Source organism: Dama dama, chromosome 7 (assembly GCF_033118175.1).
Source record: "Dama dama isolate Ldn47 chromosome 7, ASM3311817v1, whole genome shotgun sequence".
In the NCBI taxonomy this organism is placed as follows: domain Eukaryota; kingdom Metazoa; phylum Chordata; class Mammalia; order Artiodactyla; family Cervidae; genus Dama; species Dama dama.
Window position 1 is genome coordinate 11,325,397 of NC_083687.1, and position 12,374 is coordinate 11,337,770.

General features: G+C 38.5%; 1 protein-coding gene across 7 annotated transcripts in view; it reads right to left on the reverse strand.

Annotated features, from left to right (window-relative positions):
• The window catches only part of ILRUN (inflammation and lipid regulator with UBA-like and NBR1-like domains), a 109,647-nt gene that overhangs the window by 66,824 nt on the left and 30,449 nt on the right, over window positions 1-12,374 (reverse strand). For all 7 annotated transcript variants that reach the window (XM_061146485.1, XM_061146486.1, XM_061146480.1 and 4 more), the window contains one exon: window positions 2,140-2,294. In XM_061146485.1, the coding sequence (XP_061002468.1) occupies window positions 2,140-2,294 (155 nt within the window). The remainder of the gene's footprint in view (window positions 1-2,139; window positions 2,295-12,374) is intronic.

The window sequence follows — 12,374 nt, forward strand, 5'->3', positions numbered from 1 at the left end:
GCCAGATTAGGATGACGCCGAAGAACCAGCTCATGTGCCTGCCTTCCTTGTGTCTCTAAAAACATATCTGTCACTTAACTATGGCAGGCCAGTTTCTTCTTAATCAAATGGAAAGCACTTAGTCTACAAACAAAAGTATTTCACAATTGGTACAAAAATTCCAGAAGAAGAAAAAACCTATTTGTTCGAAGTACCTTTCTAGCAACTGTTGCCCAATTTTTAAAGAGGTGTACAGGAACAAAAATGTCCTTTACAGGAAGAAAGGCTGCAGACCCAGAGACTGTTTTAAATTGCAGTTATTATGCAAAAAGTAGGAGGAAAAAGAGCCAGTCCCACCAAAACAAATTTTTCTTCAAGTCAAGGTGAAAGGCTCTTTGGGGTTCTGATTTGACATTCTAGACATTTTATATCAATCCCTTCCAATCTCCCATTAACCCAAGGAACTGTCTAGTGAGTGAGAAGATATTTCAAAGAGGCTTTCTGAAATATAAAGTGGCTATTCTGCAACAAGACGGTATTTAAAACATTTAACAGTACTCTAACAACTTTCAATATTGAAGAACACTATAAAGAACCCATGGAAAGCCAGATCGTTTCCAGTGTTTTCACTATTAAGTAAACAAGGTCTTGGATTAGTTATTTTAAATAAAACTTTTAATAAGTTATTCTTTCTAAAAAAACATCACTCATTTAAAAAATTCATCACTAGGTTTCAAAAGCATTTTTGATCAGCAACACAGATTTTTAGTGAGTCAGAGAAGAAACATGATGAATTAAAGCTGACGTGAAGAAATTGTTTTAACGTTTTTAAAAGCAGGCAACATTAGGAAAGGTGAGACAGAAATTAGGAACATAAACCAATCAAACTTATAACAAGAATTTCAAGAATAGAAAACATAGCTATTTTCCTGTATTACCATGTGCCTCTCAAACTCATAATGCACCACACTGTTACAATGAAAGGGGAAAAGAAGTTAGTGAAGACTTTACAAAGTCACTGATGTCCCAGTCACCTGCAACAACGGTCAATCCAGATCATGTGTTTTTGCTCCGAGACACACCAAGCCTTCGTCCAAACTAAAGTTATTTCCAAATAAGCCAGACAAACTAAGAATAACAGTTTGGTATATTAACTATGATATAAAAGGTTAGCTTAGCCAGTCTCTCCCCATCATAAAGAACTCAAGTATAAAGAACTGAGAAGTAAACAGCGACCCAACAAAAGGTAACCTTTATAGGTTTGAGTCCCCAGAGTTTTCTATGATTTCACATCAGATTACCATGCTAGACAGGGATCCCCCACACCAACAAATTTTAGCTAAGTACTCCTTTTGTATTTTTAGAAAACTTTCCATCTCTCAGAATTTCTTTTGTAAACACTCAATAATAAGGAAGTTAAAACATCCTCACCTAGTCAGCATATATTGTTACTGGATGGAACAAGACACGCTAATAAACTCATTCAAATTTAAAAAGTCCTTTGAAAAGAATGTAACAAGTTATCAGATATTATTTTCAAAGAACCATAATTAACTTATGCTGAATTTCTCTTAAGTCAGCAGGAAGTCAAAACAATGATTCTTTAAAAAAGCAACTTTTCAATCTTTCCATCTTTTCTATTCTGAGCAAATTGATATACTTCTTACCTTATTTTTCAAAGTGAGGATAAGAGCTCAGATAGATAGCTCAATGAAAATTTCAGACAGAATAATCCTCGTGGTTCCAAAGAAATGAGCTTTCAAAAGAGCAGATGCTCACAACTCTAGCTACCTTGTTCTTTTCAAGGATGTACCTCCCCTAGCATGCTGGAAATAACTGGAAGATTAATTAGAGCAGAAATAAAATGATGGAGTAGAGCTATACTTGCGGAGACAATACCACCACCACACACATGCCTAGTTCCTGGTATCAAAAGAATATTGAATTGTGTTTAAATGTCAAGACCGAAATTCTTCCTAATCTAGGGAATATTTTATTGGTGTTTGGGTCACCATACCAGTACAAGAAAATGATACATCATGTATAAGGAAAAATTCAGAGTTACACAATCATGTAATTTAAGCTAAAACATTTCCTTGTTTCTTTTAACTGCTAAGAAAAAGAAAACTGGGCAGGGAAGGTTGCTCTTTATACATTTACCAGAATTCTGGATCCGCCATGTTTTTATAAACTGGGTGTCAGGAGGTATTGACTCCCCTTCTCCTATGGTGACGTCTTCAACAAAGGACATGGAGGGTACACTGATGTTTGGGCTCTCAAAGTCATAATAGGCGCCAATTGCTGCTTGTAGGTTCCTACAAATAAAAAGAAAAGGCAAACGACTTCAGTCCTCTCCAGAGCATATTAATCTAATCGTCAAACAAAAGAAAAAGGCCTGTTGTCTTAGGTTATGTTATAGAACCTGTATAAAGAAGGTATATAGATGGCTCCTAGCATGTCAATCTTCAGAGTTGTTGATTCTGGCTTAGGAACAACAGGGAAAAACACAAGGACCAACAAACTTGTGCAAGCCTTTCTTCACAAGGTACCCACGTAGAAAGTAAGCATTAGCACCATCAGCAACAATGTGAGGAAAGCTCCCTTGTACCCATAAGGACAGCAAGTATGGGTAAGAAAGTCAATTAAAAGATAGCTCCTCTGTAGCTGTGACTAAACTTCATAGAAGCTCCATGAAAGAAAATTCTCATTTTTTAAAAAGGCAACACTTAGTTCACAAAGTTTAATACAATGGGGGTTTCCGTGGTGGTCCAGTGGTTAAGAATCTGCCTGCCAGTGGGACATGGGTTACATCCAGGAAGATCCCACATGCCGCAGGGAGCCTGTGCTGCACAAGTTCTGAGCCCACACTCTAGGGCCTGTGCGCTGCAACAACATAGGCCACTGAAATGAGAAGCCCACACACCACAACTCAAGAGTGGCCCCCATTCTCTGCAACTGGAAAAAAGCTGGAACAGCAACGAAGACCTGGCACAACCAAAAATAATAAACTTCTTAAAAAGCTTCATACGATGAAAAATATCTATCTTATCTCTTTTCCATACACATACACACAGACAGGTATTATTTGTGGCTTTAATTGATATATCTAAACTTCCTGCAAAAAAAAGTTATACACTCAGTAAATGCTCTCACCATGAATGTATGGAGTGTCTATTTCCCCATTCATTCATTAATAATACTTCTCTAACACTTTGTATTTTTGTCAATCTGATGGGTGAAAAATAAGATCTTGGTGAGGTCTGAAAATGGTTTTCTCTTTTCATAAGAGGTTAAATATCTTTCAGGGCTTCCCAGGTGGCACAGCGATAGAGTCTGTCTGCCAAAGCAGGAGGTGCAAGAGATGCAGGTTTGATTCCTGGGTCAGGAAGATCCCCTGGAGCAGGAAATGGCAACTCGCTCTAGTATTCTTACCTGGAAAATTTAATGGACAGAGAAGCCTGGCTATAGTCCATTGGGTCACAAAGAGTCAGACACAACTGAGCTACTGAGCACACAAGTATCTTTTACACTTTTATGAGCCATGTGTAGCTTCTTTTTAGAAGCACAATTTTGTAAATGTTGGTGTTCTTTTTAATTACTTATAAACTTCCTTACGTCAGAAGGAACTACCAAGCATACAAACCAGAGTCCCTATCTGAACAGAATCATACAACTGACAGCTTGGCTCATCAGTGCCAGAAACCAAAGGCCACTAAGGGGTTTAAGTAAGCTGTGTTCATTAAAGCAATTGTTGGTAATTACACTAACTGTTTCCCTTATGGTCTTCCTCAAGCTAGTGACATCATCCCCAGTCCCCAAGGAAAAACAACACAAAGAGCATTTTTCCAAATATAACCCAACCATAAGCCAATGGATCCAGTGGGTTGTTTTTAATTATGCATAAACATAGCATGAAATAAGGTCTGACAGTACACAACTGTTCAACACACATGCTATTAACAGCAAATACTTTTCTGCTGAGGGCCTGCCTACTCTTCCAGGTGTTTGCAGCTGCCAGAAAGGAAGGCTATATTTAGAGCAGCCACCTCAGGTCAAGCCCCATGCAATGGTGGCCTGTAGTATTAGTGAGTAATGACCGGAATTACACTACCACCAAATGCTGGCCTGTCACGTGTGTGCTAGATAAAATTTACACAGAGCAGAGTCGGGTGAGGGTCCAAACTGTGCCTGCTTATTTGACCATTCAATAGGAAGGCGTGGGCTTCAGTCTTTCCAGCAACTTCCTTATTTAGTTGGTACTTATCTAAAGTGAGAATATGTGACCGGTCGAACTTAGGGAGGCCCAGATCCTACCAATCACCAACAGACTCAGGAGTATATCTGGAATCAGCCTGACATTTAGAGATCAGACATAAAACGAGGGAAAGAAAGAGAGGCCGAATTTTTATTTTGTTCTTCTGAAAACTTTTTAAATAAAAGTGTCCACATTTTCATAAAGATAATTTTTTTTTTGCCAAAGGTCTCAGGCAAACAGCCTGAATTGTTTTCTGTTCACTTAGCTGTAAAATATGCTTGGGAGGGAAGAAACTATTTGTGCACTCAGGACAACTGCCAATTCTCACATTCAGTCTGTGTCATATTTCACCACTTGGCTGTGCGTGCTATCAGACAGGACTTGGAGACCAGCACAGCAGAAACACGAACAAGTGGAAAAGTCCAGTTACTCTACTTAGGCGGACCCACCCCCTCTCCTCAAACCTCTTTTCACACATTCCTACTTAACCCACAGCCAAGCCAACAAAACTGCTTACTTGTACCTATATTATCCAGAGAACTCAGCCAGAGAAAGATTCAGAAACATTTTTAAACCCCAAAGTGAAACTGAAAGTAGAGAACAAGTCTCCTGGCAGGAAGGAGTGAAGGATGACAAAGCACAATCATTTCCCAAGTGCAAGGCGGAAAAAGAGGACATGAGCCTGGCTGCTCCCTAACCCGCGGGGCAGGTACACAGCCCCCCTCAGCGCTTAGACCATTTAGATCACTGCCTCCCTGGGCCAAGGAGCAGGAAGAACAGACTTAAACAGCTCCAATTCAGTGTGAGAATAAGCAAACATAATAGCATGCACTCATGTTTAAAACAACATACTCAACTACTATTAGGCAACAAGAAACTCCACATGAAACAGAGACAGCAGAGGACATGGGAAAGAAACTTGGATGCCACTCAGTATTCAGCTCAGCCTGAAAGTTTAAACCTCCAGGTTCCTTCAGTGTCTTTGCTCAAGAAGAGTTTTTACTCTGATCTCAAAGTTAAAAGTGCCTAAAGAACGAAGGCGAGCAGTTAACAAGCGGAAAAAAGGCACAGGCGAAGAAGATGGATGATGGTGATGATTATGTAACATTGTGAATATACTTTATGCCACAGAAGTATGCACTTTAAAATGGTTAAAATGGTAAATTTTTATTTTACTTTATTTTTATTGATATGACCAACCTAGACAGCATATTAAAAAGCAGAAACATTACTTGGCTGACAAAGGTCTGTCTAATCAAAGTTATGGTTTTTCCAGGAGTCATGTATGGACGTGAGAGTTGGACCATAAAGAAAGCTGAGTGCTGAAGAATGATGCTTTTGAACTGTGGTGTTGGAGAAGACTCTTGAGAGTCCCTTGGACAGCAAGGAGATCAAACCAGTCAATCCTAAAGGAAATCAATCCTGAATATTCATTGGAAGGACTGATGCGAAGCTCCAATACTTTGGCCATCTGATGTGAAGAACTGATTCATCACAAAAGACCCTGATGCTGGGAAAGATTAAAGGCAGGAGGAGAAGGGGAGGACAGAGGATGAGCTGGTTGAATGGCATCACCGACTCTACGGACATTAGTTTGAGTAAACTCTGGGAGCTGGTGGCAGGAAGCCTGGCGTGCTGCAGTCCACGGGGTTGCAAAGAGTCAGATGTGACTGAGCAACTGAATTGAACTGATAGTTGATTTGTCATGTGTTTCAGAAATGTTAGTTTCTGATGTATGGCAAAGTGATCCAAATATATTCTTTATCATATTCTTTTCCATTATGGTTTATCACAGGATATTGAATATAGTTCCCTGCGCCATACAGTGGGACCTTGTTGTTCACCTGGTATTCTGTATCCGCTAATCCCAAACTCCTACATTTATATCCTCTGCACCCCCTTTCCTCCTGTGGTAACAATAAGTTTGCTTTCTATGGCTGTGAGCCTGTTTTGTAAATAACTTCATTTGGATCATGTTTTAGGTTCCACATATAGGTAATATCATATGTTATTTGCCTTTCTGACTTACTTTGATCAGTATGATAATCTCTAGGCGCATCCATGTTGCTGAAAGTGGCATTATTTCATTCTTTTTATGGTTGAGCAATATTCCATTTTATATATTTACCATATCTTTGTTATCCATTCATCTTTTGATGGACAATTAGGTTGCTTCCATATTTTGGCTGTTGTGAACAGTGCTGCGATGAACATGGGGGTGCATGTATCTTATCAGTTTTCTCCCAATACAGGCACAGAAGTAGAACTGCTGGATCATATGGCAACTCTATTTTTAGTTTTTTAAGGCATCTCCATACTGTTTTCCATAGTGCTTACACTAATTTACATTCCCAGCAGCAGTGTAGAAGGGTTCACTTTTTCCCACACCGTCTCCAGCACTTGTTATTCGTAGACTTTTTAATGATGGCCTTTCTAACTGGTGTGAGGTGATTCCTCACTGTAGTTTTGATTTGCATTTCTCTAATAATTAGCAATACTGAGCATGTGCTTACTGGCCATCTGTTTGTCTTCTTTGAAGAAATGTCTATTTAGATAGTCTGCTCATTTTTCCATTGGGTTGGGTTTTTTTTATTATTGAGTTGTATGCACTCTTTGTGTATTTTGGAAATTAAGCCTTTGTCAGTACATTGTTTGCAAATATTTCCTCCCAGTCCATCGACTGTCTTTTCAATTTATTTATGGCTTCCTTCCTATGGAAAAGCTTGTAAGTTTTTTATTAGGTCCCATTTCATTATAAAAAGGTAAAATTTTAAATGGCTTTATTTAGAGGAAGCGCCTAACCCCCGGTTGTGGAGCTTTGAACAAGTGACTAATCATCTGTGTCAGTTTACTCATATACAAAACTGAGTTTTTTATGGTAATTTTGGCTTATATTTTATATGACAAAGTTGGTGTTACAAGGTGGGCTGTGAAGACTGCATGAGGCAATGCGTGTAAACACCAATGTTTTACGTTGGGAGACATTTAATTAATGGACATTTATCCACGTGCAAGGCACTCAGCCTCGGACAGAAAAGACACCCATTACAGGCAAGGGTCCTCCCCATTACAAAGCCGAGCAGCCTGCAGCAAACCAGAGACACTCACACAGGGCAGCTGCAACCGCCTCTTACACTGATGCTCACCAACCCAAGGCAGTGTTTCCACCTGCAGGTAAAAAAATGGGCTTGGTGCACACCAGCTTCAACCGCACTGATAATCAAGTTAACCTGATTTGCAGTAGAACAATCTGGTAATGTTGATATGTGTTTTCTGATGAAACACAATTCTGTAACTCAGAAGTGATACTGTCCAACCTTCATTTTATAGATGAGGCCACAGACACACAGACAGGTAAACAACTTGCACACATCTATTGAAAAGCATATATCTTTTAACTTACCCAGAATTTTTCAATTATCTACTAATGCTCTGAACATCTGATTTTCTTAAGAACATACTAAGTACCGTCATGAATTCTACAAATGAGCTAATTGTAACATCTCATTAAGCCAAATTTTTGAAAGTGGTCAAATGTCTAATTGTGTATATATTCACAAATGCAGAAGATTTATTTTTGTACTATTTATACAAACATAAGTCAGATTAACAGTCTTATGAAGAAAAATCATCAATATACTGAATATACATCAGGAACATCATCCCAAAAATACAGGAGTAAAAGAAAACAGTTAAGAAAACTAGGAAATCAGAATTTAAGAAGAAATCCCAGAAGTCCAAGTATCAGCTCAGATCCTGAGCAAAATAAAATTAGTTATCTTTCCTTTTCCTCTCTGAACAAGAAACTGAAAAGGATTCAAATTACTTGTAAGAAAAAAAAAAAAAGAAAACTATCCATATAATCTGGACATAAATTGGGGGAAATCAGAATAATGAATCGATCCAGTTAAACATGAACAGCAGCATCTTCAGGTTTCAAGCAATACTTACTCAGAGCTTCAAGAAGTCTCTCTCACCCATGGAGTGTTAATAACCCTGCACAGGCCGAGCAGGAACCAGGAAGACCTCACTATCCCGAATAACTGAGAAAACCTGACTAGAAAAAGGGTCAGCAAAACAGGTGGCAGTTCTTACCAGGGCTTTCCAACATCAACTCAACAGGCCTCTAGCATGGAAGACCAAAATGAGGGGCAAAAAATGTGACTCTCAAGAATGTTAAGGCCTTCAAAGAAACAGAATTTTATTAAAACACAGATGAATGCAGGTAGGGAACAGAAGCTGAACTAAAGAAGGCTCAAAATATTTTCAAACCTAAACATTAACTAACAGATGGTACTATTTCATATGTGAAGACAGGAAGAAAGGACTAGGGAAAGATTTCATTAAAGAGGAGCAGTAAAAAAAAAAAAAAGAGGAGCAGCAAAGTCCACACCACTGTGTACCCACTTCTTAGAGCCCTTGCCAAGTCCAAGATCATTTCTTCATTCTTCTTTTCCTGGCTATTTATTGGCCCATTAATTCTAAAACTTTTTAGAATTGGTCCTTCTAACATCAGAAATTATACCTTTTCCGAAGAGAAAGCAAAAAACTAGCATTCTGCATGAAAACCCAAGGCAGTGGCACTGTTTCAGATTATAAGTATGTAGTTCCAGGCTACACACTTTAAACGATAAGATATAACTCGGTGTATTTACTTTATTCACAGGGATTTGAACTACCTCTACTTTCAAACTTTCAAACCATGAGAGATGAACACCACATACCCATTAAGTAATCATTCCTCATTATTCCTTCCCCTCCATCCCCTGAAAACTGCAAATCTGTTTTCTGTCTCTATGAATTTGTCTGTTTTGGATAATTTATATAAATAAAAGGAATGACACAATATGTGTAACCTTCTATGTCTGGCTTCTCCCACTTCACATAGTATTTTTGAGACTTATCCCAAATGGCAGCATGTTGATCCGTATTTATTCCTTTTTATGGCCTAACGCTATTCCATTATATGTATACACTACATTTTGACTATCCATTCATTTGTTGATGGGCATTTGGATTGTTTCTACCTTCTGATTATTACTACTGCTATAAACACATACACAAATGTCTGGGTGGGTATACGTGTTCATTTCTTCAGATATATACTTAAGAGTAGAACTTCTGGGTCACATGTAATTCTGTTTAACTTTCTGAAAAACCACCATACTGTTTTTCACATCAGCTGAACCGTTTTGCATTTTTATCAGCAATGTATAAGTGTTTCTATTCTTCTACATCCTCACCAATACTTCTTTTTTCTATTATTAGAGCCATCCTAGGGTGATTCCCTGGTGACTCAGATGGTAAAGAATCTGCCTGCAATGTAGGAGACCTGGGTGCAATCCCTGGGTCAGGAAGATTTCCCTGGAGAAGGGAATGGCTACTCACTCCAGAACTTGTGACTGGAGAATTCCATGGACAGAGGAGCCTGGTGGGCTACAGTCCATGGGGTCACAGTCGGACATGACTAAGCAACTAACACTAGTAAGTGTGAAGTGGTATCTGACTGTGGTTCTGATTTTCATTTTCTTAATGACCAATAAACAACTTTTCATAAACAACTTGTTGGCTAGTTGTATATCCTCTTTGGAAATAACATCTATTCAAATCCTTTGTTCATTTTTGTGGCTGGGTTTGCTTGTCTTTCTATTGTGCAGTTCTAAGAGTTCTTTACATATTCTGGATACTAGAACCTTACCAGATACAAGATTTACAAATATTTTCTCCCATTATGCGGACTGTCTTCACTTTCTTGATAATGTCTTCTGAGGCAAAATGAAGTTTTTTTTGTTATTGCAGTCTTATCCAGTTTTTCTTTTGTTGCACGTGACTCTGATGTCAAATCTAAGAATCAGTAGCCAAATTCAAGGTCATGAAGATTTATCCCTCTGTTTCTTCTAATATTTATTGTTTTACTTAGGTCACTGATTCTTTTTTGATTTAATTTTTGTATAAAGAGTGAGGCAGAGGGTCTAATTTCTTTTGTCTGTGGTTATCCAGTTGTACCAGCCCCATGTCTTAAAGAAGATCAAATATTTTTAATAGAACAAAAAGTTGGACAGACTCTTGGGTATGAGTGGGATTCCGCCCTATGTGTGATCCTAGCTAGCCACTGGTGATACTTAGGTGGCAACTGCAATAAACGGCAAAGCTCAGACCTCGGAAATCGAGTGGGAGAACAAGTTGAGACATGCACTGCACCTCACTGTAACTCAAGTACAGTGTGCTTATGCTCTGATAACACTAAAAGATATATCCTATTCCCAAACACAGTTTCTAGGACTGAAAGTACCAACAACATTTATGTTTAGAATCAAACTAAATTATCGGCATAAAAACCTTTCCCTACCTCCAACTAATAAAAAAAAATAAAATTTAAAAAAAAAAAAAAAAAACCTTTCCCTAACTGCCAATCAATAACTATACATAGTATTTACTTCTCTTATATTTCTTTTCCTTAAATTTTCACTCATTCATGACTCTAGGTACTAGAAATGTAAATAAATAAGACAAAGTCTTTGCTACCAAGGAATACAAAGTCTATTAAGAAAGATTTGGGGGACTTCCCTGGAGGTCCAGTGGTTAAGAATCCATTTTCCAAAGCAGGGGACACAGGTTCAATTTCTAGCTGGGGAACTAAGATCCCAAGCACCACAACCAGAGAGCCTGCATGCCACAACTGAGTCCATGCACTCTAAAGCCCATGCATCACAAGAGAAGCCTATGAGATGCAAGCAGAGAAGCCTGAGCATGCCACAACTAGAGAAAACCCCACAACAAAGAGCCTGCATGCCACAAGGAAGACTCAGTGCAAAGTTTAAAGAAAAAAAAAAGGTTCATAATCACAATTCAATGAAGTAAATTTCAGAGAAGAAACCTAACCAAGGACTACAAAAGTACAGAAAATACCCTTCTCCAACTTAAGACTGTAGGGAAAGCATCATCAGCTAGGTAATATCAAAACAGTACCCCCAATGAACTGTTTAGCCACCTAAAGAAAGGGGGTGAAGGGGCATTTCAGATACAGGGAAAGAATATGCAAATGCACACAGACCACCACAAACTCACAGCCAGAAAAAGAGATCTGACAACATTCAAGTCTCTGGTTCTGGTTGTTTCTGAAGCATGAAACAATTGCTAAGTTAGAATTGCTAAGATACTTTTGTATCGTTATTAATTCTCATTTTTATTCAGACTAGTTTAAGACAGAGTTCCGTTCTCGCCAATAAAGTCCTAACTGAGACAAGACTAAAGTATTACAAAAGTTAAAAATCCACAATATATAACAAAGTCAAGGTGAGGTAGGAAAAAATGGGCTCCCCTCCTTCTTGGCTTAGCAAGACAGCAGTCCTCGTATGTTGCAAAGTGACTGGTTACACTCCATACATACTCCAAAGCTAGATGAAGTTTTACGAGCTTGGACAATAAAAGGAAACCGCCCATAGAACACTGCAAACTTGAGTAAAGTTCTTCAGGACAATCCAGTCTGGCCTTCCAGAGGAAGGTATGACATACAAGATAAGAATATAACTTTCTGCCTAAAGTCAGAGATCTGAAACCACTAATGGTCAGGTAATTAAGAGATTTACACTGACTCTTAGGGCAAGAATTCTCTGTATCAATAAAACTGTGAGACCCTGATGAATACAGTATAGACAGCCCCTTTCAAAACTTCTCCCAGGGTTCCCCAATCTGCCATCTCCTCCCTTCATTATGAAACATATCTGAAAGAAACATAGCTGGGGAGAGGGGAAATTTTAAAGGGAGTGACATTCCACAGATTTGAAAAAGCTCAAAATCCAGAATTATGCATCCATGCCCTGAATAGAAACCTTTAACCTGAAGTCATAAGTAGAGCTAAGGGACCTAACCCCATCCTAGCAATTTTCTTTAGTAATCTCAGGAGACTAAAATCTAATTATATTACTGCAGTTGGGTCATTTATCAAAGGCAATGTCTGAATATGAAATGGATAAGCAATGAACTTAAGTTTTTAAAGGAGCTCTATTATGAGGTGACTATAATTATTATACTCCTCCTCAAGTCCTAGGCCCCCAAAGTAGCATCTCACTGAAGAGGAAAGCTAAAGCAGCATGGCCCTCATAAAGGACCTATCTCCCACCCAGCCCTTATATCTCCT